The sequence below is a fragment of the Drosophila albomicans genome, chromosome X (genome assembly GCF_009650485.2).
Source record: "Drosophila albomicans strain 15112-1751.03 chromosome X, ASM965048v2, whole genome shotgun sequence".
Taxonomy (NCBI): domain Eukaryota; kingdom Metazoa; phylum Arthropoda; class Insecta; order Diptera; family Drosophilidae; genus Drosophila; species Drosophila albomicans.
In genome coordinates this window covers 17153311-17179872 of record NC_047627.2, presented here as the reverse complement: position 1 = coordinate 17179872, position 26562 = coordinate 17153311, and the positions used below count along the sequence as shown (strand labels likewise).

Genomic DNA, 26562 nt, shown 5'->3' with positions numbered 1-26562 from the left:
CCTCTCTCCCTCCCTCTCTCACTGTCTCCTTGTGGACGTGCCGGCTGCTCTAGTTTTTGGGCTTCTCTTGCAATCCATTCGATTTTGGGACAATTTGCAGTGCGCACGCAATGTGGAGCGTAGGCGAAGTAAATTCTAATTTAAATTCATATTGAAATTCCGAAAAATTGCCAAAAGTGAATCAAACATCAAATCACAATTTATAATCGCTTTAGAATGATGAATCATTTACGTGTGCCTAAGTTTAAATTTGGCGGCAAGGATAACACTGCCATGGCCGAGATTCCCACCATTGTTGCCGACAACAACAATAGTATTAACAACATCAACAACAACAACAATCAGAGCAACAATCAAAACACCAACAATGGCAAAGGGTTTTTGACGCGCATCAAACGCTACTCGGTGCTGGGCAACAAGCTGAGTCGCCGCCACTTGGGCAGCATGACACTGCCCGGCACTGGCAGCAACAGTGCCAAAGACCGCTGCGGTTCACCCAGTAAATTGGCCACTGGAAGCTACAACATGAGCGGCAGCAATTCAGAGGATCATCGCCTCGAGATTGGGGCGCCCATATTGATATCCACCACAACACTGGACACGGATCGCTTTGGTGTGACGGAGGCGCGACTCAAGCAGATTGGTGGCGGCATTGCCAAGACGTCGTCCATAGTGCGCACGTTGACGCCGCGCAGCTCCGACGAGGAGGAGTTTGTGGACGCCTGTGGCACACCCCAAATTGAGCAACAATTGCCACCCGACAGCGCTGAGATGGAGCAGTATGCAACGCCAACGCATCAGCCCGAGGAGGCAGAATTGCCTCCCGAATTGCCGCCAGAGTTGCCAGCCACGGCGCCGCCAGAGTTGCCACCCGTAGAGCCACCAATGCGCAGGCCACGCATTGCCCGGCAACAGCAATCACAATCGGTGCAGAATCTTCACAGATCTGAGCTCAAGGTTTATCTCCACAAATCACCATCGATGACGCTCGATTTGAATGCCACAGCGCCACCACAATTGGGTCTTAATCTGCCCGAGCTGCCGGAACTCTACGGCGACAGTGAGCAAAGCTTGGCAGCTAGCAACAACAAGGAGAACAACATGTTGCTGACGACATCGTCGCCCAAAGGCGAGACGCCCAACTCGGAGCCAAGCACACCGATTGTTTGTGGCTTTCTGGCGCAGCAGCAGCGCTTCAAGAGCATCGACTCGTTCCAGTTGGTGCCATCGAAGCAGAGCTCCAAGCTGAGCCTGGCCAGCTGCCGCAGCAGTCGTCAGAGTCACCAAAGTCGCCATAGTCGCAGTCACAGTCATTTGAGCAGCGATCTGGATGATGATGAGTTTGATTACGATCTCAAGTCGGTTAGCTATCAGAGCCTCAACGCGCAGAATCTGTTTGTGTCGATCGATGAGCTGCAGGAGATCACCCGACAGATCAATGAAACAGAGGACTTTAATCGTGACATCGATCTGGAGTATTGCACGCATCGTGATCAGTTGCGTCCGAACGAGCGACGCATTACGCTGCTCAAGAATAAGAATCAGCGACTGATTAATTTCAATCACAACAAGGAGAAGCTACGCAAGGGTTGGCATGACATGAAGAATTGGCTGGGCGAGGAGAGCAACAAGCTGAAGGAGGTGGTGCGTCAGCAGACGCCACTGAAACGTGTCGCGCAGTCCAAAACGAATCTCAATCACTCCAATGCCAGTCGTCAGTCTATATCGCCAAATCGCAGTGGCGATCAGGAGCGAGACATGACTGTTAGCTGTGAGGATGTCACCGATCGTACCGAGTTTGATCCTTCGTTGTCACAGCATGCCAGCGAGGACGATTTGTCACCGCATGCCAAACGCTTTAAGGACGAGGTATAACTTGAGCGCATTTGTTTGGTCCTAGTCTATATACGTTACATATATTTAATTCATAGTGTTATCATTATTTCACTTTACCTATAACTAATTTAGACTTTTCTCTTTTGCAACTAGGGACAAAATGGCTTTGAGGAACTGCGTCGCTATGTCAAACAGGGCGGCGACTTTAGCAAGGAGCTCATCTTTGTGCTGCAGGAGCGGTAAGTTTGTAGTTAATAAAAATTGTCCCTACTTTCTGTCGGTCCGCTAGTTTAAGCTCCGCAATCTCTGGAAGTAGCAGAAGTAGCCTCTTCAAATGTAAAGCAAATTGAGACATTATTTATACTTTCTCATATTGATAATCAAAGGGGTAAAGGGCCTTTATAATAGACCCTATATCACTATTTGTAATGGAAGGGTCTATAAATATGTTGCATTTACTCTCTTCTCTAGTGCCGACTCGGAGCTCATATACTCCAAGTCGCTGTCGAAGTTGGCCAACAAATTGAACAAGGCCGGCCGAGAGATACCCGGCAGCGTGGCCGATGCCTGGCGTGGTGTTGCGACCGAGATGGAAAGTCGCAGTGACATACATCGCCAGCTGGCGGCCTCGCTGACCGACGAACTGGTCAAGCCGCTGAAGACGGTCGTCGACAATCATCACAAGACACGCAAAGTGGTAAGTGACACCTTCTATTCCCGCTCACTTCAAAATCAGATTAATCGCTTCTCCTTAAGGTTGAGAGTAATGTGGACAAAGCGGCTCGTGTGCTGAGCGAGTGGCGGGTGAGCGAGGCCAAGGCCAAGAAGGCATCGCACACAGCGGCACGGGAGAACGAGAAACTGCAGGATGCAATGCTGGATGTGCGCATACAAAAATCCCCGTCGATAGCGTTGCTGCATCAGGGACCCAACAAACTAGCCGCTGAAAAGGAACTCAAGTCCGCCGAAAAGGATTGCGTCAAGCTGGACAACAAGCGCAAAAAAGCGGAGGAGGCGGTGAAACGAGCCGATGTCGAGTACTACACGCTGTGTGTGCGTGCCGAGCGAGCTCGCGTCGACTGGGAGATGGCCGTGTTGCGTGGCTCCTCGCAGCTGCAGAGCAGCGAGCAACAGCGTTTGGGCAACATGCACAATTTCGTGCAGCAATACGCTCGCCTCATCGCCGACATGAATCCCATACTGGGCAGCCTGACCAGTCAACTGCAGCCGCAACTGGAGGCCTGCAATGTGGCCAAGGATGTGCAGGTGGTGCGCAACATCCGACGCAACTCCGAGGGTCCCAGCGAGCAGCTGCTGCCCGACTTCTACTGTGAACACACCACGCTGGCCATGAACCGCGAGCGACGCAAGCATTCGTTGATCAAGCTGCTGCAGCTCGTCAAGACCGATCTGGAGCGGGAACGTCGCTCGCGTGATGGACTACGCGGATTATCGCAGTCGCTGAACAATCAGGAGCATCAGAACATTACCGACAAGCTATATCATGTGAGTAATATTAGCTTTGTAACCATGTCATTTTATCTGACCGTTCAGATGCTTAGATCTCGGAGATTATATAAGTTAAAGTCATCACATTTACTAATAATATGTTTACCGACTGAAAAAGAGACATGTTAACCTAATGTCCTTACGTCTGTGTGTCAAAGAATAAGCTTTATAAGCTTAATTAATATTCTCATCTGTCTGTCTATCCGTTTACTTAAGTGCCTAAATAACAGAGAGTATAAAAGATATAGTCACCACATTCAGTCACTTTTAGAAGAGAAACTTTTAAGATCGGACTGTCTGTCTGTTCCATCAAATGTGAAGATTTCCGAAATCTTTTAAAAGAGAAGCGTCTTAGCTTAACAACTACCATATAAAAGTATTTCAATGTATTCTTTCCAAAACTGAATTAAATTCTTAAGGTCACATTAAAGATAATATGAAAATAAATATGTCAATACTTATTCTAACTAGAATGAAGAATAAAAAGAAAGATTCTTTGGTATAAATATAATAGATAAAGATAAAAAGTAAAGGGGCTAGTAAAGTCAACACAAAGCCTATTCTTACTTGTGTGTTAATCTTCTGCTGACATTTACAGAAATCTTTAAGAGGAGAAACGTGTTAGCTTAAGCATGTCAGTCTATGTATCCTTTTCAAAACTAAAAATTTTAAAGGTCGTATTAAAGATAATATGAAAATAAATATGTCTATACTTATACTAACTAGAATGAAGAATGAAAAGGAAAATACTTTGATATATACATATAGGAAATAAAGGATCTATTAATCTCAATACATAACCGCAAAGTTCGCTCTATTCCCACTTGTTAATCCTCAGTGTGTTAATCCTCTGCTGACATTTACAGATCCGCTCCATGCTGACCTACTTGGAGGGTGCACGACTCAAGCTGCACTCGGCTCTGCTCGAGCTAGACCACAAGCCACGCACGACACATCCTTTGGCGCAGCACATACAGGTGAGATGATTGATTGATTATTTCTCGGCAACCTTAATGCAACTCTGTACTTAACTTGTAGATCACACGCGATCGCACGGGACTCCAGCAGAGCATACTGAAGGTGCCCAACTGGCTGAAGAACAATGAGAAGACGCCGCATTCGACGACCGCGCTGCTCACACAGCAGGATGTCAGCGATGATGCCACAGCCGTGGATGATGGGGACGATGAATATTCGCAATTACAGAGCCAGACGAATAGTTCGTGTGCCAACATTAGTGTTGTGGCAGCAGCTGCCACAGCTGCGGGGGGAGGTGCGGGACTGCTTAAGCATTTCAATCGCAGCAAGAGCAACATTGAAACCTTTACCAGCCAACCAAAGATAATCTCGACAACAAACGCATCGCTGGCCAATGCCGCTGCAACAGCAACAGCAACGCCGACGACGACGGCAACCACAACGATGACAACAGCTATGAAATCGAAGACGCTGTCAGCAGCCGGTTCAGGAGCGGGAACAGGAGATCGCGGCCAGGCGGATGGTGGATCCAATCAGCAGGACTCTGATTTCGATGAGTTCAGTTCGCAGGACGAGGACGAGGCTGAGCCCCATCATAATCATCATCATAATCATCATCATCATCATCTGCAACAGCAGCAGCATTTCTATCAGAATGCCCAGGAGGTGCAGAACTCGTCGATGAGTTCGCAGGGCACCAATGGCAGCATCTCTAAGGATGTCCACACGAACAACAATGGTGCCACCAACGGGCAGTGTCAGGTGCTGGGACGCTGCAAGGCCCTCTATAGCTATACACCAAAACTGTATGACGAACTGGAGCTGAGTCCTGGCGATGTGATCGAGGTGCATGCCAAGCAGGACGATGGCTGGTGGCTTGGTGCCTTGCGCAATCAAATTGGCATCTTTCCTGCCACCTATGTGGAGGAGTGTGCCTAGCATATATCTATTATTCCCTCCCTCCCCCTAATTAAGCACTGACTGTCTGTATATGTGTGTGTGTGTGTGTGTGTGTGTGAGAGAGAGTGTTAATGTGTGTATGTGCGTGAAAGAACTCTACAATTTTATTTTAATTTACGCAATGTTTTTTTTACTTACTTTTGACACAACGAGCTTTAACGGACTCTGCATTATCATAACCAATTATTACACAACAAACAAATAAAAAGAATTAAAGGAAAATCCTATTATTAAAACCCAGAAATGGAAAACATAATCATACTCTATTGTTTAAGGATTTTTTTATTAATATTATTATCATTATTATTTATAGCGCCCAGTTGAGTCATTATTTCGCCTTGACTATGAATAATTGTCATTACAAATAAATACAATATTTGTTTACTTCATTTACACAATGGAGCTATATCTATATAGTATACATCGATATAGATTGCATATACATATACATATATATATCAAAAATATATTCATATACTTGTCCGCAGAATCACAAATGTTTTTTTTTCTCTCTCTCTCTTTTCTCTTTTTCGTTTGTTTTGATTCTTGTTTCATAATAAATTATATATGTAAAATATTAAAAAAACAAAAATAATATATAGTGTGTATATTTTTTAAAAATATATAAAAATAATAATTATAATGATTTATTGCTGAATTTTCATTTAAACTCAATGCAAGAGGCATTTACTACGTTTATTTTCGAGAAGGAGATTCGGAATTAGATTTCATAATTCTTTTCGAAATGATTTACAAAATATTAAAAAAATATCATTATAGCAAATGATTAGAAAAAAGTAAATGTTGTATTTCGAAGACTACATCTTATGGATATTTAAATTTCGAATTAGTAGTGCGATAATTTTGAAAAATAAATAAAAAGTTAGTTAACTAGAAATTTGAACTGCAAAAAATTTGCAGATTAGGCTACAAGAAGAATCATATATTGATTTGAAAGTTGAAGATATATAAATTCTACAAAAGCATGATCGCCAGACTTTTATTGATAACTATCGTCAGAGTGTGAAGGATTTGCAAGAGAAGTTTTGCCACACACACAGATCGGAAAAAGTTCGGGTCAGCTAACGCAGATCATTTGTTGTTTAATTTAATTTTGCTGATCTGCCAAATCACCAAAAGAAATTGAATAATGGAATTTTGTCACGTAGTAAAAGTAGAAACCTCATCAAAATGAATGTTTATAAATGTTGCGCTGCAGCTCAGCTGAGATTGCTGACCTCCATGGCGGCGACTGGCGATGCCGCATTGCTGTTGGCATTGTCGAGGCAACGCAGCTTCTGATACATGTGAATATAGTGGGCCTGCAGCTGCTTCTGATAGCTGAGCACTTTATCCTTTTCGGCACACCACTGACGCTTCTCCAGCTCCAGATTGATGCGAAAATCGTCGAGTTTCTCGCGCAGCTTGGCAATATCTTCGGCATATGTGGTCGACTCCTCGATGAGTGTGTCGAGTGTCTGTTGCGATGGCTGCCCCTGCGACTGTTGCAGCTGCAGTCGCTCCATAATCGCATCCAGTTGATTCTGCTGCGTTGGCACAACAACAATCGGTTGTTGTTGTTGTTGCTGTTGTGTCACTTGCTTAGTGTATTTGCGCGTCTTCTGGCAAATCTCGTTCAGATTGTCCAACTGCTGCTTGAGACGCGTGTAGCGACCGCAAGGCTCTTCGCCATACTCGTGAGCAATGGCCAGATCGGAGAGCTCCTTGCGCAGCTTGGCCAGCTCGTTGGTCAGTGCCCCAATCACTTGATCCTTGAGCGCAATGATTTTGTTCAGCTGCTGCAGCTGTTGCTCCGTCTCCTCCTCTGGCTGTTGCTCTCTTTCTCTCTGTTGTTGTTGCTGCTGTTGTTTTTGCTGTTGTTGTTGCTGTTGCTGTTGTTGCTTTTGCTGCTGTTCCTCCGCCTGCTGCTTTGGTTGACTTTGGCATGTGGTTGTTTTACAGTTGTTATTGTTATTACAATTGTTGTTGTTATTGTTGATGTTGATGTGGTTGCTGTTTGTTTTGTTGCTCCCGCTGGTGATGTTGTTGCTGTGCCTCAAACTGACAATTGCATGGTCCTTCATGTTGATTTCAAGCTACAAAAATGTACAATACATTAGTATTTTCTTTTTCAATTTTTTAGTTAATAAATAAAATTTTGTGTGGAAATTTTAAAACAAACATAAAATTTACTCTAAAAGGAAAATAGTCTGTACCTTTGTAAAATTTATCTTTCATGGAAAAACAAAATTTATATTACACAAAATAATAATACTTAATACTATAATGGAAAATACTGTTTAATATCAATTACTTCTATGCATAAACATATAATTTTAAAAAAATGGTTTAAATTACTATCGATAGTTCGTTTACTATCGCTTATTTACTATTATTAAATGGAAAAAAGTAATAAATCAATAGATGTTGAAACCAGTATAGTAATTTAAAAAAAAATGTTGAAAATACTATCGATAGTTCGTGGAAAATATCGTTTACTATCGATTACTTCTAAGCATACAAAATTATACAATAGCTGTATACTCACATGCGCCTCCTTGAGCTGCGTCTTGAGTAAAGCTATCTCGCCATTCCGCTCGCACACCTTCCACTCGCTGTCCTCCAGCTGGAGGCGCAGAGACGCCATCGTCTGGTGTGCATCGTTCAGCTGCTGATTTAGTTCGAGGGTCGAGCACTGTAGCTGCTGCTCGGAGTTCTTAAGGCTCTTGTTGCTGCACCTGGTGAGGTCGAGTTGCTGCTGCAACTTCTGCAGCTGCTCGGATTGGCGCAACTTGTGCTGCTTCAGCTGGAACTGCTGCAGTGCGAGCAGTTGTTCCATCTTCTTAAACTTGAGCTGATATTCGCGCTGCTGGCTCTCATAGAAGAGCTTCAGGCGCTGTGTCTCATGCTCCCAATACACTTCCTTATCCTGCGAAGTAAAGAGATAAAAGTAATCGAAAGAAAAGGCTATCAGTATGGCGGGTGGAAAGTCCGGAGCGCTGTTTAACCTTTTGGACTTTGAAAATTACTTTCTCATTCTGTTCCATGGCCTGTCGCAGATACGACAGTTCCGAGTCACGATCCTTGAGCGCCGCCTCCAGCTCCGAGATGCCCGAGTCCGAGGGTGAAGGCGTCAAATCGCTGCCAGCTGCCGCCACACTGCCCTTGCTAAAGGTGAAGAAATGGGAAAAACTTCTATTAGAAAAATTGTATGTTTTGAATGGAATATGGATATAAACATATACCAACTACAGCCTTCGGTATATTTAAGTATTTTTTCAGTATATTAATAAATGGTATTTTAAGAATTTTCGGTATATAAATTAAAGATATATCTATATACGAAATATGGCCTTCGGTAAATTTTAGTATTTTATGGTATATCGATTAATGGTATATCCAAATATCAAATATAGCCTTCGGTGTATTTCAGTATTTTTAGTATATTATTTAGTATATTAATATACCAAATATAAATATAGCAAATATAACTTTCGTTACATTTTAGTATTTTTGGTATATTTTAGTGGTATGTCCATATACCAAATAAACTTTAGTATTTCTTGATATATTAATTTGGTATATTTAAAAGAATAATACCGCACTGTTTAGTTTGTAATTAGTTAATGAACTCACCTGCTGGCACCGTCTGGTCTATCGTGCGAGGAGGACAAACAATCCAGACCCAGTCCCAAGCCGAGGGCCAACCCCAGTCCAAGGCCATCCTCATTGCTTGTGCGCTGAACAATGCGATGGCCGCGACGACGCGTTGCCAGATGACGCAGATCCGTTGTGCCTGACAAGAAGTGAAGAAAGTTAATAACGAAAAGTGTTCGATGCTCAACTCAAAATCGTACTTACTGCCAAATTTGTGTGTGGTGCTCGCTGCTGTGGCAAGTGGCGCCAACGAAGGTGTCGAGCCGTAGCCATAACGCTCGCCTGTGACACTCTGCTGTCCCGCAATCGTTGCTCCCACTCCCACTCCCACACCCGCACCAGACTGCTGCAGTTGCAACTGTTGCTGCTGCTGCTGCTGTTGCTGCAGCTGATGATTATGATGATGATGATGATGTTGTTGCTGCTGATGCTGTTGCTGCTGCTGTAAAGCAATGCGATAGTCCGGCTCAAAGGGAATGGGCTTGAAGGCAATGGGACGAAGATAGTTGCCACTATTGTGCTAACAAAGAAAGTAGTTAAATTTTAAATTAAAATGGTTATATTATAGTATTATATATTTATTATCTAGATTTTTAACAACAATAACTAAATGATATAATAGCTTCTTAGTGCGCGGTTTAAACATCAAATATGCAAAAAAAATTTCTTTTTTTCTTAATTTTTAATATTGTAAAATACTTGATTTGAAAAAATATTTTTATGTCGGAAGTGAACGAAAATTCAATACTACAACATTAAACAGAGACATGAAAATGTAGATTAAAAAGTAGATTTAGGATTCTTTCGATTTAAAAAAAAATAATTGAAATGGGATTTTTAGGTTGAAAAAAAACTTATATAAAAGTGTTCATACCAAATTTGCATTTTAAGATTAAAAACATCTTTTTTAAGATTAAAATATTGCTTCATGAAAGCTTAATTCTAGATTAAAATGAAGATTGCAAATCTTGATTTAAGAACTTTATGATCTTAGGTTGAATAGTATAAGTACATAAGTATAAATATGGAGGCCAATTTGACTTTTTCTAGTTAAAAAACTGAATGTAATTAAAGAAAGATACTGTAAAAAGTCTATTATAAAAGATTATTGACATAATAACTTGTTTAATATGTTGATTGATTTTCATTTGTTCGATTATTAGTTGTCAATTTTACTCAATGAATATTAAAGAAGATCGAGATCAACTTCCTCTATAAGAGACCAAATCTTTTACTAGCTTGATTTTCTTGTTCTTCTCAATAAGTTTTAAAGTAAACTGTATATTGTTGTTTATTATGTCCACACTTTTTAACAACAATTGTATAAAATAATATTACAAATTTCGAAAAAATTCTTCATTATTTATATCATATTATATTTTGTTCTATTTTATGAGTAAAGTTTTTGTTGTTGCTCAAAATCATGTTTAGTTTTTTTCTTCTCTTCAGTTGCTAATAACTCAAACGCTATATATTTTACACTATTTCAACAGGCAATTTAAAACTACAACAATTAATTTTATGAACATTTTTTGTTTTTAATGCAAATTGAATGCTTTTACTTATCGTTAAGTTAAGTAATAAATAATTAAAATCTAACTGCACCTAATTGTAGTACCTAATGTTTATTTGCCTCACCTGTTCCATGGCCTCGCCTGTCTGTTGCTGCTGCTGTTGTTGCTGTTGCTGTTGCAGCTGCAACTGTTGCTCACTTATGGCCAGTCGACTGGCAGCCGCAATGGGCGTGGTCCGGCGCACAGTTTGCGACTGTTGATTCAGCATTGCCGGCAGCGATTGCAACGCTGCCTCCTCAGCCAACGATTTGCACTCGCTCAGCTCTGCGGCGCCATTGGCGATGTTGCTGTTGCTGTTACTGCTGCTGCTGCTGTTGTTGCTGGCAACACAGCTGCGACTTAGCTCGAACATTTGCCGTATGTTTTGGAACTTGCTGCGCATCTGTGGCGCTGACATGGCAGCATCATCATCCAGATTGCTGTGACTGCCAAACTTTTGACTCAACCTGCGCTGCTCCTGTCTCGACTTTAGCGTGCCCGTGTGCAACAAGCCACCGCCATGTGCTGTCGGCAGCTGCAACAGCGGCGATCCCAATGCCGATTGCCCCAGACTTGGTGTGCTGCGCAGTGCCAGCGGCGCATTGTTCTCCAACGATACGGAACGCTTATGACCACGCTTTCCCCCCAATGATTGTGGCAAGCCAAGTGTTGTAGCTGCTGTGGGTGTTGCTGTGGTCGCTGGTGCAGTCAAGGGCACCACTGCGTGCGCCGGCAGCGCCATGTGTGTAGCACCAGACATAACTCAACGTGCGGCAAGCTGACAACAAACAACGAAATTCAAATAAAAATTCATATTAAATTATTAATCGAGTATGAAAATATGATTATCGATATTAGATTTAACTTTTCTATTTTGATTTATTAAGTAGTTGAACCAGTACAGCAATAAAGTACCATACTAACAAGTTTTAAGGAAAACTCATATGTATATTAATAATACTAAAAACGGAATCAAGAAGGCAGCAAATTCCAGTATAAATATTCGATTTAATAACACTTAAATCAATAACAAAATACTTCTTCTTACGCAATCCTTTTAGATACTGTTGGAATTATAATCAAAACACGATTTAAATTGAACTCGCCTCAAAGTATGCAACAAATATAATTGACGTTCATTTATTTTAGTAAATGTTGTTAGTTCAATTATATCATTACACTCGATTCGAGTCAACGAAATCTATCGTTTGGCATCCTCTAAGAAACAAACACTTCTTAAATTTCGACTTCCAAAACGAAAAGAAAAGCATCGAACACATAAAACCCTGTCTAGGACATAAGGTAGTTGAGCTAGACAGTTAGTTAGTTGTTCCTTTGATCAGTTTACAGATTCTTTAAAAATAAATTGTTCGACACTAGCTTTAGCTTGCTCTCGCTAAGGACATTAGATTTGTATCTAATTTTTGGTATACAAAAAACTACTTTTTTTCTCAGTTGTTTAAAAATCATTCAACGATATTATGATGGAATGTTTCAAAATCTATCGATCTGGAAAAAGACAACAAAATCGTTCTTAAAATGACGATGTTACAGCGGCTATTTGGATTTTTGGACAATTTTTGTGGTAATTCGATAATTTTTTTGGTTGGAGACTATAAATCCATAAATGCCAATCGATAGAATTTATTTTTTGAGATTACAAAAAGGTATGTGAAAGTCATTTTTCAAAATAATCCAAGTTAACATTTCTCTATCGCTAGGTCTTCCCCATATCTTATCCAATTTGGGGGAGTTCAAGAATCGACAAGTAAATATTTAAAATAAAATGAAATTAAAATTCAATTACTGTCATTAATTTCTCAAAAAAAAAAGTTGTCTAATGATCGGACAACATGAATCATTATCAATTTTCTTTATTCCCCCATCAGCATTACTCAGTATTTAATCTAAAGATCACTACCGGGTATCCCACAGTCGACAAACGCTTGACTAATTGCTTTTATGCAAATATGCAGACTTTGACGAAACATTATATAACGTAAGCTTCAACTTTCGACTTTAAGCATTCCCCAAATAGTATGATTGAATAATTGAATCTAATTTGTCTAAATTTGGTTTTCATCTGCATATAATTTGTCAAGTCAGAAGCAAATGTAAATTCCAAAAAACAAACAAATAAGAAAACTCGAGTGTCCTCGACTGTGAGATACCTGGTATTATTTTTAAAATCTACCAAATTAATATTCCGCAAAAATACTAAAATATACCTAAGGCTACATTAAAAATATACCAGATTATCAGCCAAAACAACTAAATACACTTTACTTAAATCACTTTTATAATTTTTGTGTGATCGCAACCAAATTTTCAGGAATCATAAAAACTGTAGTTATTATTTATTATTTATTCGACGTTTATCGATTTTCGGGGGCGGAAATGGGCATAGCAAAAATTTTAACAAAATTGATCTGGGTGTAAAAAAAATGCCGTTGAAAAGGAATGATATCTCTATCTCTTACTCTCTTTGGAGTCTAGGTGTAAAAGTAATCGAAAGAGGAATTGAGGAAAGAGCTTTGCTATAGGTGGTCTTCTAGTTGCTATTGGATCGCCAATCGCAAATCACAAGAGTCATTGAAGTTGCTGATGCTGCTAACGGCGAATACCGCTTTTTATTAAATATTCATCTTTGCTGTAAAGTGGCTCACACACACACACACACACACACACAGAGAAGAGTCGATGTCGAAGTTGGCAGCGCACTTTCTCGCGCGATCGAGAGACTCGTCGACCCATATTCTTGCAACTAACTATAGCGCAACTATTTCTCAGGCATTGACAACCCAACTTTATCTGTCCAGCTCTCGAGCTGTTCAGCTAACGACACTGTCCATCGTGCAACGGTGTTCAACGTTATCGTTGTCGTTGTCGTTGTCGTTTTTTTTATTATTGCGAGCAGAAACTTGTGAAGTTCTCTCAACTGGTTTTTTGATGGCACACCATTTGGCAACAGGTGGCAAGACCGGGCGGCCTTTTTGCCACTGCCACTGGCATTGCCATTGCTATGACATTTATAATTTCACCTTAGGTTACTTGTTGGCTTCAGCCTCGCCCCAAGCTGACATACTTTGCATGACTAATCGAGAACACACACACAGACACAGATAACTCCTACGTATACGTAATCTAGGAAATACCAGAATTTAACGCTTGCCCAATCAAGGCATTATTTGGAATTCCTCAATAAAATATTTCTGTCCATAACATAGCAAACTTTATGTGTCGTTTTCTTTGTTATGCTCTGCAGATTCTTTTCGATTTATTGCCAGTCAAACTTGATTGGCCATTTCTTTAATGCCCAACGCTCAAGTCAATTAAGCATATGGAAAATAAGGCACATCTAATAAGCAATAATTACCACAACTTCTTTTCGCCGAATTGTAATTTCATTTATTTGAAAATAGTTGAGCGATTCTTCAGTTATTGATAGTGTTTTCGTTTTGTCGCGTCTGTTCCAAATATTTGTAGTTTTCCCCTATCAGCAAAAGGTTGTTTATCTTTCTCATGTTTACTTCACTGTTTGTTACTTTTTTTTGTTGATATCGATACTTTGCGGCATTGATTACATACAATTGTTTACTCACAAAAACATATCTATTTCAAAAGCGTTGCAGAAAAATCGAAGAAATACTTCAAATATGTTATATACTTTATATTTTACTCAATTTGGACAAAGCGAAAAATAATGTGTGAAGTAACTTTTCGAAAATGGAAAACATTTACATAAAATATTAGGATAAGTATAAGATACCATAAATTAATATTTTGTATTATTTTATCATGTTAAAATGTTTGAAAAAATAAAAAAAAATAATACTACAAAATAAATAAAATACTGCATACAAAATTATATATTATATATATACTGCAAATATGTTAAATAAACACTACTTAATTATTAAAACACTTCATAAATAAATACTATATATATAATATAGTACATTTCATTTTTGTAAAATAATCTTATATATTTATTTTTGGAACATTTCAAACAACAGCACAATAAATCAAAGTTTCAATAATTCCGAATAGTTGAAATATAAATTAAAGTTCTTGAATATAAAACTACAATTTCAGCTGTATGCCAATCAAAATAGAAATTCAAAATTGAATGAACTTTGCAGAAGAAATCTTTAAATAAATGCAGCGCCTTTATCTGCTATCTCCTTCTTTATCCGCTATCTCCTTCTATGCTCTCGGAGTATTAACTTTATTTAAAAAGTGAAACAACCTTAAGAGCTCGCCTCGTTATTGATTAGTTAATTATGCGCATAATTAGCTGCAGTTAAATGCCATGCCGAGTCTGTGTATAGCTTCCGGTTTTGGATCATTTGGAAAATCACTGTTGAGCTTAGCGCGAGCGAGAGAATTGTTATTATTATTAATCAATGGGCAATCAATTGTGCAGTTGTTTCGCTGCAAATGCCGTTAACACACTTCCAAGACGATAATCAATAAATAACACATAACACATAACAGATAAAGGAAGCAAGAAATTGCAATTAAATTGTATACAAATTATGTTTTGGCCATTTAAATGATGGGGAGGCAGCTGGATTTATGTATGTTCATTAGATAATTCAAGGCACTCAAGCTTAACAATGGCGGGGCATTCATTGCAAATTGACAGCGGTTTCCCACTTTGTATGTGTAATTGCAATGCAATTGCAAGAAACGACAAAATATATGTACATACTCGTAGATATATAAAGTAACTATAACAAACAACAAAGTGAACTGTGTATCTACAAGTATGACTGTATTTCGCAAGATTTTCTATTATATGCTCGCTAAAACGCATAAATCCGGACTCCATTGTGGACACGTTTCGCTGACGCAGAACGAACGCAACGATAGAGGGGGCAAGATGGGGAGAGGGGGAGTATTGGAGTAGTTGTAGTAGGCCTGGCTCAAACAATGCCGACCGATCAGGCGACAATTTCAAACAACAATCAATGTGAAGCGATGACGACGTCGTCGTCGTTAAACTGCCAATGTAATTTATGTACTTCTGCTGATGGGCTTGTGAAACACAGATACAGATGCAGATACACAACATATACGAGATACTGATATTGTAGATACACACGCACACTCACGCTCTAACGCATTGAAGTATCTGCGAAATGTATCTGCGTAGCTGTTAGCTGCCAGAAAAAAAATGAGAAAAAAGCAAACCGTAGAAAAAAAAAAAAAAATAACCAAACTAAGCGTCGAAAACCTGTTCGCAATTTTTGCCCGGCGGCTCGTTCTTGATGGCCAAAGCCAATGGCTTGATTTTGCTTTTGAAAGTTTCCATCAATGAAAGTCTATAAGTCTTTCAACCATAATAAAATTCATAAACAATAAGAGCCAACAACAAGAACAACATGCGGCACAGATCCGCATCGACGTTCATTCAATCAGAACTCAAAATTTGCATTCGATTTTGAAAAGTGTTTTGACCCTAAAACAACTGACAGCCGACAACAACAACAACAACAACAACGAGAACAACTACATCAGCATTGAGCACAACAAATTCGTTAAAGTGGCCGCGTCCTCTCATGTTTTGCGTTCTTTACGTATATTTCTTCGCTGACCAGCCACACGACGTATGAGTAATAAATGTATTGACCATAAGAACTAAAACAGGCAACACACACAATCACAATCACAGCCGCAGTCGCAGTCGCAATCGAAGTCACAGTCATCGTCGGTGGCCAAAAGCGAACCGGGTCCCCATCGCATTTTTCCCACGCTCGCCGCAGCCAGTCGCACTTTTATGCACGCTGAGTACTAACTACCTTCCATTTGATTTGCGTTTCGCGCTCACTTGCACAGTGCAACAAGTGCAATTTGTCAGCCAAATGCAAAACTAATAACATACGAGTATAACCAAACATTATAGATACATCTTGTAAAGTTAATCAAATTTCACTAGTATCTTTTAAATCTTTCTTGAAATGAATTTGATATATACTATAAAGTCATATTATTCCTGAAATTTGATTGCGATTAGATAAAAAAATATAAAAGTTAAAGAATAAATTTATTTGTTTGGGAAAAAAACGCTAATTATTACGGGTCTCAGTAGCTTTGTCTGACAATCTGGTATATTTTATATTTTATATATTGTATATTTTTTATTTAGCACTATGACAATATACCAACTATAGTATTTACTATATTTCAGTATTTTTGGTATATTATTTTAGTATATTTTGTACTCCATAGTCTATTTTGAATGTAGAACTATATGACTATACCAATTAAAGGTTTTAATATATTTTTGTATTTTTTGGTATATTAATATAGTATATTTTAGGACCAATACTGTTTTCGTTTTATTCAAAATCAGTCAAGCTCAGTCAGCTTTCTTTCTTGTTTTTAGAATACAATATTTAATTTCCTTATTATAAAGCAAAACAAAACAAAACCTATAGACAATGTTCTACTTTCTTTTTCAATGTGTAGGGTGTGGCACGCAAATCTCTCCAAATACGAGTTATATATCATATAAGTTTATGAATTCCACTACAACATTCTTTTTTCATCTCCAAACTTTACATTTCTAAATTTCTGTTTTTCCTGTCGAAGACAAAAATAAAATAATAATGTCTTTGTCTAGTCTTCTGTATATTTATTGTCTTCGGTACACTAAAGTAACAATAAAGGGAAAAAATAGCAGCTACTTCAACTTTCAGCTGGTTAATAAAATATAATATTAAATACCACATTTGAATTAGCACTAGAATTCAATAAAATGTAAATAGAGCAATTTTAATGACAGGCATAGAATGCCAAACTAAAAACTTGTCTATAGTATTAAATTTGCATAGAATTAAAGACGAACTGCGATAACTATGAAGAAAGCAAAGCTTTTGATATTATATATAAGGAATTAATTAAATGAAATGTAAATAGCGAGTGAAATTTAGTTGGTATGTAATATTATATAATAATAAATAATTCCAAATGCATTTTTTGCAACAGCTCTGTTATAAATTGCAAATTGCAAATTGCATCAACATCAGCCCACTGTGCAACGCAGCCTGTTGCTAATTTATTTTTTATTTTATTTCATGTTTCTTGTTGTTGTTGTTGTTGTTGTTTTTTGCATTTGAATCTAAAGTCCGAGCAAAGGCAAAGCAAATGCCGCCAAGCGTTTGAGTTAGTTATTTATTGTTGATTGTGAATTTTTAATTGAATTCATTTAGACAGTAACGACGTGTGTTGTGGTCACTGTTGTTGGTGTTGTTGCTGTTGTTGCAACTCAAGTTGTTGCCGCTTTGGCTATTGCTTCAATAATTGCAGTCAAAGTTGGTGGCATTGCGCAGCCGCATTCATTCAACACAACACACACAAAAATCGCATAAAAAATGGAGTTTAAATAGGTATTAAAAACAAAATAAATAAATAATGAACGAACGAACTAACGGCAACAAAAAAAACCTTAGATAACCGTGACGAAAACAACAGCAACGATAAAATTGCAGCTCAACTTTTCTTTTATATTTATTCATTTATCGCTGGCGAGTTTTTCATTTAAACGTAATCAAAATGCATTTCGATTTCAGGTTTCAGTTTCTGTTTCGGTTTCGGTATTTTGGTTTTGGTTTCGTTTTCATTTTCAATTCAGATTCAGATTTTGTAATCGAAATTTGCTTTCGCTTTGCCACATCTTAACGATCACTGACGATTGCAAAAGGTCAAAAGCGCAGAATATTTTCATGTGACATCACAATTGCGATTACGATGACGGTGACAAAGACGATGACGATTGCGATAACTATAGCGATAGCGATTACGTTTTGCCATGACCATTATGCAGCATATGCGGGGCATCTAATTATTATTTATCATGCCCCATCAACAACACACTTATGAGCTTTCAGCTTTTAGCTTTCAGCCTTGCAACACTGACACGGAACTTAAAGCCGCCCAGCCGCGATTGACATTTAGTGGCATAAATAAAAAATGGAAAACCTCACACATTCCATGGGTGTGTTTGGCCACTGGCGCAGTGGATCAGTTCGAGTTCGAGTTCGAGTTCGAGTTCGACTTTGAATTCGAGCTCGAATTCCAGTTCCAGTTCCAGTGGCGACCGCAAACAGTGGCCCAACATCATCAACGTTGACCTTGGGCGCCGACGTCTGATGTCTGACATCTGTCTGTGTGTTGAACCGGTAGCGGGGGCAAATGTGTATCTGTGTGTGTGTGTGTGTGTGTATGTGTGTAAGCGGATCATTGCATCGATTTCTCGATTTGTAAATGGGAGTGGGCCAAATGCTTCGCCAGCGTTTTATCTATGTACTTTATATAAGCATTAAAAACTAAATTAGCTCACGCTGGGAAATGTCAATGTTGTTCAATGCTTGACCTTTTTGTTCGCACTTGATCGATTTATCGATTGTGCGCTACCATCTCTAAGATGCAGGAAGTGGCGTCAATTTATCGATTAACATTTGCATCATCAAAACCGTTCTGACAGCATAATTTACTTAATGCTCTTGCAATAAATTGAGTGAATGGTAACTGGCATTAATTATTCGTGCACGAATCTTAATGTCTGCCAAATAAAACAAAAAAAAAAACTGAGTTAACTGGAATTTTGTTGTTATTGTTGTGATATTTTTGCCACAATTTTTGGTAATTTAAATGTCGATTGCCGTCTTTGTTTCGTTGCGTGCTTTCTAAGCAATTCGAACAAGAAAACGAATACGTAGACGAATGCGAATGCGAATCCGAATGTGAATACAAATACACCCACTGACCAGACCAATCAGTTCGAGTATCTAACTATCTATGCATAACTGTTGGCCATTGTAGTATTTGTTTTGTTATGCTTTTTGTTTTTCCCATATGGGCAAAGCCTGCTACATTCAAGTGGCCCGAATTGATGCGGGCAACAATCACCACAACTCGACTTTAGTAAAAATCAAACACAAAAAAAAGCAAAACCGAGAGAAAACAAATGAGAATGCGCCATAGAAAATTATTAACGACTGAGGAATGCTCTATAAAGTGTTTGCAATTGGTATCGATTAATATCGATTACACTCAGCTTCCATCTTAGTTGAAAAGTTCATTGATTTCGCCGTTGACTTAGTTTGCTGACTTAGTGGACTTAGTTTGCAAATGTAAAGTGTGAATAAGAAGTTGAAATTAAAATTCATTTGAATTGCTTTTATATAATATATTTTTTATCGATAATTATCGATTACATTCCACAACCATCTCAATTTAAAAGCTCATCTCAATTGCAAAACTGAGTTCGCTATTTTTACCCAAGGAAAATTGTGAATATGAGATTGAAATTCATTCCAATTTGGACTCAAGGAATGTTCTATAAAATTAAATCAATAATAACCCGATAAGAATCGATTACACTCTACTGCCATCTCAATTTAAAAGCTCATCTCAATTGTAACAATGAATTCGTTACTCACTTATCTTTATTAGTAATATTAAATTTTGAATATAAAAAAGAAATTCTTTAAAATTTTATAGAGGAATGCAATATAAAATGGATATAAATCGAAATTGCTTTGCTCACAAATTAAAATTATTAATATGAAATTGAAAATTATTTCAAGATTTGTTGGTTTCATATCCTTATGTAATTGGTTATAGGGTATGCCGGCCTACATATTTCCTGCTTACAGGGTACTAAAAGAGCAGCACAATAGAATGCCTATATATAGCACATTATAGGTAAAAATAGTAGACTGTCTTCTCGGTTCAAACGCAAACGCAAACGCACGTAGGCTTAGGCCATTTTGACGCCTCAATGGTTTCTACGAGTATTTTGTTGTTGCCTCTTGCTTTTCAGTGTTTTTACGTCGCTGTTGTGAAAAACTATTGACCTTAAATTGTCGCAAATGCGTTGGCGTAATGATCCACAAATTCTTGCCCATGACAACAGCCAAAGACTATTTAAAGCAAATGAGTTGATATTTATGTATGTTGTTGACTGGAAACCCGCACAAACAGCGATACAATTGTGACTCTCTTGGCTGCTGCTGCTGCTGCTGCTAATGATGATGGCAATGACAGCTTCGACAGAGAGTTTGCGATACACTCTATATAGTATATATAGTACATATGTATGCAAATCAAGTTTCGGTCAATTGCATGGCCAATTAACAACGGCCAAAGCAGCTGAGAGGCAGCTCAATATCCGGGCATGCTCCGGTCTGGTCTGCGGAGGGTGGGATGGAGGGAGGGGGGTCAATTAAATGAGCAACGCTTGAATCGCCACAAGAGCAACAATTACGAATGCGGAGCAGACAGCCGTGGCACATGCAACACAGCGCTTTCACTGCCCATTGCCAGCAGCAACAGCAACAGCAGCAACAGCAGCGTCAGCAACAGTGGCAACAGTCGCAGCTGCCCCGAATAGTTGCCCCCCAAAAAATAAAAAATACAAAGTTGTTGCCCAACTGTAGCGAACAAAATCCTAGCCAAGAGATCGAAACGTGGGCGGGCTGTGAGCGGCATTAGCTTTCCCACGTTTTGCCTCTTTTTTGCTGGAACTGTGGCTGGGGCTTGGTCAGCGGCCATTAGTCACGCTTAGTTTTGTTTATCTGGCGCAGCGCAAAAGAATAAATAAACAATCGGAAATATGTGCGGCAAAATGTCCATAGATGTTGTTGCGCTGTCCAAATTCCCGCAAATCCCGTAATTCCCCTAACTCCCTCACTCTCATTCACTTTCCCAGCGAATCCGAAGGCTTCATTTGTTGACTGTTTGCATAATAAATAAGTGAAGCTAAGAGCCAAGTTTATGCCAACATCAGCAAATAAAAACGAAGCTCAGCTCAACACGGCAGCTCCATGTGTGTGTGTGTGTGTGTGTTTGCCGTGAGATATTTTTCTTTTTTCATATTTTCTGACGGTGCCCGTTGCAACATCCACAAAATGATGTTGTTGCAATTTGCTGGCAAGCGTTGCACCCAAGGAAGTTCCCTCGCCCAATCATCGAGCCATGACCAATCCGTGTTCTCTCACTCTCTGACTGTAATTTGCAATTACCATCGCGAGTGCAAGTGGGAGCTGTCGCTCTCTAGCATCACATCACATCACATCACATCAGAAAATTTGCCGACACACACAAGATATCTGCAAACTATGTTACTTAGTATCAACAGGCTGCAGAAGGCGTTGAACATAGTAGATAGCTGCTGCACCTTTCACATGCTGAGACAGCGAGTAAATGTGCCGGAAACTTATGGGCTTGGCTGCCAAAGATTTGTAGGTTTGAAGGTGTCGCAAGTTTTATTTCAATAATCACAAATCATGTTGCCAAAGCGAGTGAAGGAGAGAGTTTAAGCGACAGACAAAGGGAGAGAGAGAGAGAGGTTGAAAGAAAGATATAGATAGATTAATAGATTGATATATAGATAGCTGAAAACATAGAATCATAGAAAGGCAGATAGATATACATATATCGATATATAGAGATATATTGATCTATATGAATATATAGATAATAGATCAATATAAAGATTCACAAATTTATAGAGAGATACAAAGATTCATAGATTGATTCATGTACTCGAATAGAGGCATATAGTATATGTAAATATTAAGATATATACTATATATCAATCTTTCTTAATAGGCATCTATTTATGTGTACATATATACTATACATTTGATAGAAAGTTACATAGATGTACATATATCTTAATATTTATAGAAAGATACATAGATAGATAGATGTATATTATTGCTAGCAATAAAGAAAGAATAGTGACATACTTGAGATATATGATAGCTGGAAAGATAAGTACTATATATAGTATATAAAAATATATTGATTGATAGAGAGATAGATCAGATTCAAATACATATATAGAGACAAGAGATTCATAGGATGATTCATACATATATATATAAGTAGATGCATAATAAGATAGATTGCTATTTCTAAAAAGACACATAGATAAATAGTGGTATGTATCCTCCTCGAAATATCAATCTATCCATGTAACTTTCTATATATATATCAATCTATCTTAATATGCATCTATTTATGTATACTATACATTTGATAGGTAGATTGATATAGATAGAAAGTTACATAGGAAGATAGATTAATATTTCTAGAAAGATTCATAGATAGATGAATGGATATAGTATATATGGATAGCTTTTAAGAGAGTATAGTGACATACTTCAGTAGAAGCTTGCAAGCTGGCTGATAAGGTTGTCACCTTCCAAAGCATTATCGCAATGAAATTCAAAAAATTTGCCATGCTGACCCCGTTAGCTTGTAACTTGCCGCCCAGCTAGCGTCTTCATTCATCTGTCGGACACATTCAGGTGAGCAGATAGACAAGCAGACAGACAGACAGACAGACGGGCAGACGGACAGCCGGATTGCCGGATTGCCGGACGCAGCAGTGAGTGAACAGTATCAGAAAGTGATCATAAATCTGTATAACCTGTATGTTGATTTTCACCAACTCGCGGGCCATAAACACAAATACAGTGAAACATAACATACATATATATACATTTGTAACATATATGTGTATGTGTGTGGCTAGAGAGATATGTGTACCTGAGTTGGAGTCGTAGTCGAAGTTGGAGTCGCGTTCTGCGCCCCCAACATAAGCAAAAACCAAAAAAAAAGTGAATTTTTTTGTTTTTGGCGAGTGCGCGCTCCACTTCAGCCTTCGACTTGGTTTTGGCTTTTGTTTTGTTTTTGTCTCTTTTCGGATGACTTTTATACACTTTGCTGCTGCTGTATTTTGTCTTAAATTTTAACTCTTTTAACTTTTTTTTTTGTCGCTCACTCTCCCTGAGTTGGCTTGTTTTTTGCGCACTTGGCCTTAATTGCGGTTTGCGCGCGCGCGCACTTTCAATTCCTTTTGGACAACGACAACGACAACGTCGACGATGTTGCGCAGATTGATTGGGAGAGTGTGGGACGCGGCTGCGAAACGTGTGGCAAATTGAAGCGCGGAGCTGAAAAGTAGATTTCAAGCGCGGCGATAATGATTCCTCTCTGTAATCATTTTGCACAACATAGCGAACAGCGGTGAATTGGCAATTGATGGGGCTGGCGAATCCAAAACGAAAATTGCTATAAACCTCTCTCAGCTCAGCTCCAAACACCAAAACAACAGCTCAGCCAGCAAGTTCACGGCAATGCCAAGTACAACAACAAAGTAAGTAAGAAGCTTGAACTCAAGCCTGCAATAAGCGAAGTTCGCATGCTCTATGCTAAAGAGAGCAAAATTGCGAACTGCGCTCAGAAGAGCGTAAAGGAAGAGCTTTAAGCTCAAAGTCTGACGCATTAATGCGCTTAACCAAAAATGCAATAAAACAGCTTCAATTTAATGTCATGTTGTCATTTATGAGCAACTGAGCAAGTCCAACAACAAAGTAAGTAAGAAGCTTCAAATTAAGCCTGCAGTTCTCAGCTTTACTCTCTTTAGCATAGATCGTAAAGAAAGAACTTTAATCTCAAAGTTTGACGCATTAATGCGCTTAACCAAAAATGCAATAAAACTGCTTCAATTTAACATAATTCTATTATTTATGAGCAACTGAGATTCAACACAGTCAATAGATGATAAATTCCAAAATATTTGCAATAAAAAAAGATTTATTAAGTATTCTAAATATGCTAAAATTCAATCACACATGCATAAGCTGCAATGCTTCGTCTAAGCCTTGATTAAGCCGTCGATTCACTTGGCACCTCGGCCATCCAATCAAGCGTAATAACCGCACTAATATGCCATGCTAATGTTGAACTACCCTCAACTGCTAGAAGTGTATCGAAATGAGCTTTCAGATTGTCTTGTCTCACATACACATACAAAATATATTTCTAGAGGTTGCCAGCGGCAGCAGCAAGGTGTCTTTTTGTATAAGATATATAATTTTTTGCTTTTTTTATAATTTTTCTTTTTTTTTTTGCTACTTTGACAACAGGTTCGATGAGAGAAGGAGGCAAAAAAAAAAAAAAAAAAGAAAAAATGTCAAACGGCTCAATAATCGAAGACGGCTCCAACTTCATGGTTGGGCAGCCGGATAAAATGAGGACAACAACAGCGACAACTTTAATAATGAGGTTATGTCTAGCTTGTTTGTATCTGTGTCTTGGTGGTATCTGTATCTGTATCTGTATCTGAACCTGTGCATTCGCATCTGTATCTGTAGCTGTCGCTGTCGCTGTAGCTGTAGCTGAGCCTCGTATCCATCGCCTGTGCATAAAGTAAGTATGTCAGCTGGGATAGGCAGCCAGTCAGCCAGGTTTTTTTTTCGCCTATTTTTTAGTCGATTTGGTTTTTTATTGTTTATCGCTCAAATGCAATCCGAAAAGCAAGCATAAACAAAACAAACACAAAAACGAAAACAAAAAACAAATGCAATGCATATTTGCTCACCTCTTCCTCTGATCGTATTGCCTGCAACGAGTACTCGAACTCGTACTCGCACTCGCACTCACACTCGCACTCGTAATTGTTGTTGACTTTTCTTGTCGTTGTTGTTGTTGTTGTTGTTGCCGTTATTAATCTTCTTGCATATTTGAGTTTGTAAAAAAAACGATCGTACAAGCACCAAACAAAAAATAAATATTACAAAAAAAAAAACAATCAACAACATACCGACTTAAATATTCACAAAAATATGCTTTTCACTACACATCTAGCTTCAGCACACACAACGGACGAAAAAAAAAAAATGATAACAAAAACAAAAATCGTGGCCAAAAGTACCAAAGAGACACAGAAAAAACCGTTGCACGCCTGCGCATTCAAAAAAATTGTTTTGCCAATGCTTTTTGCTTCAAGGCGCCGTCGCAGACGCAACGCCAACTTTCACGTACGAGTGTTCAAAGCAAACTGACGGACGACGACGACGACGACGGCGTCGGCAACAAACACGACTCGACGGTGGCGGCAGCGACGACGACGACAACGACGACTCTGATTCGATTGCGACTGCGCCAATCACCGCTGCTGACGGCGCAGTAGTGGCAATTTAGCCGTTTTACGGCTAAACCCAAATGATTCTGAGCACCAGTTGCATAAGCACAGCAAATTCATAATAAATACATACGAAAAATCAATTTGCAAAAATGTATGCAAATAAAACTTGCATTGAATTTAGAAACTATACTTAAAACTCTCTTAGCCGGACACCCGGTGTTTAGCAACTGTTGTCCGTTTAATAGAGTCTATATTACGCTGTAAACTATGCCAAGCGCCATACAATAAAGTATCCGCCTAGCGGAATAACCGGCTAATGGAGATGTTCGCTTTTGGGAGGTTTCATTAAATTCAAATACACTTTTATATGCACCTCAATAAAATTTTTTATTTGTGCAAAAATTTCAATGTTACAGTCTTTTCAGTTGCAACATTATTCTTAAGCATTCTAAGCTAAGGAAGATGTCGGCTATGGGATGTTTCACAATAATAAAATACATCTTCGCATTTATTTTATACATTATATTTTCTTTAAAAATTAGTTAATGAATTACCCCTCCGATTATAATTGATCGCACCCCAACATCGATTTTTACTTATTTGCCTTACTAATCTAATTAATAAGCTAAGCGTTGAATGGAAATAATAAAATAATAATATTAATTAATTTCTCATTAATAAAATAATGCACAAAACACAAAAATTTCATTTTTTAAATTCCAATTACTTATTTAAAATAAGCAATACAAAAAAAAATCGATAAGACAACAAAATAATCTGTAATTTATTTGAATTTAATCAACTAAAAAGAACAATAAAATAACATCAACAACATATTAGAAAAAAAAAGAGGAAAAAAGAAAACCTATGACATGAATTTTAGCCGTTAGCCGTCACAATCTGTCAGCACTGTTGCGCCTGTTCTTAACGCGCTGAGCTGGCGTTGCCACCGCGTTGCAATTATGAGACTGATTCGCAGCGACCGCAATCTCTGTTCCACTGTCCCACCACTGTCCACTGTCCACTGTCCAGTTTGCTATCCACACTCTAACCACTGCCCGATGTTCGGCTATCAACGACGCGTCGGCGACGCACTTAGCGGGCCTGATTAGTTGCTGC

The 26562-nt window shown here is 38.6% G+C and overlaps 2 protein-coding genes across 6 annotated transcripts in view; one reads left to right on the top strand and one right to left on the bottom strand.

The window, feature by feature from the left end:
* The window catches only part of LOC117565745 (nostrin), a 32643-nt gene extending 27111 nt beyond the window's left edge, over nucleotides 1-5532 (top strand). For 3 of the 4 annotated variants that reach the window (XM_034245023.2, XM_034245012.2, XM_052008651.1), the window contains 5 exons: nucleotides 1990-2075; nucleotides 2308-2533; nucleotides 2593-3342; nucleotides 4212-4322; nucleotides 4384-5532. In XM_034245023.2, the coding sequence (XP_034100914.1) occupies nucleotides 1990-2075; nucleotides 2308-2533; nucleotides 2593-3342; nucleotides 4212-4322; nucleotides 4384-5262 (2052 nt within the window). In that variant the 3' untranslated portion in view covers nucleotides 5263-5532. Of the gene's footprint in view, nucleotides 1-215; nucleotides 1870-1989; nucleotides 2076-2307; nucleotides 2534-2592; nucleotides 3343-4211; nucleotides 4323-4383 lie in introns of all 4 variants that reach the window. The other variant, XM_034244996.2, reaches the window with a different exon arrangement.
* Nucleotides 5533-5893: 361 nt separating this feature from the next.
* LOC117577807 (putative uncharacterized protein DDB_G0271606) lies at nucleotides 5894-25343 on the bottom strand. Of its 2 annotated transcripts, none has more exons than XM_034262737.2 (7): nucleotides 24898-25343; nucleotides 10579-11271; nucleotides 9145-9460; nucleotides 8920-9079; nucleotides 8292-8451; nucleotides 7832-8212; nucleotides 5894-7379 (listed from the first exon to the last, which is right to left on the bottom strand). In XM_034262737.2, the coding sequence occupies exons 2-7, from the start codon at nucleotides 11251-11253 to the stop codon at nucleotides 6504-6506; spliced, it is 2568 nt and encodes an 855-aa protein (XP_034118628.1). In that variant the 5' UTR covers nucleotides 11254-11271; nucleotides 24898-25343; the 3' UTR covers nucleotides 5894-6503. The 2 variants fall into 2 exon arrangements, with proteins under 2 accessions (XP_034118628.1, XP_034118629.1); XM_034262738.2 differs by having other exon boundaries at nucleotides 8313-8451.
* Between the last annotated feature and the right edge of the window lie 1219 nt (nucleotides 25344-26562).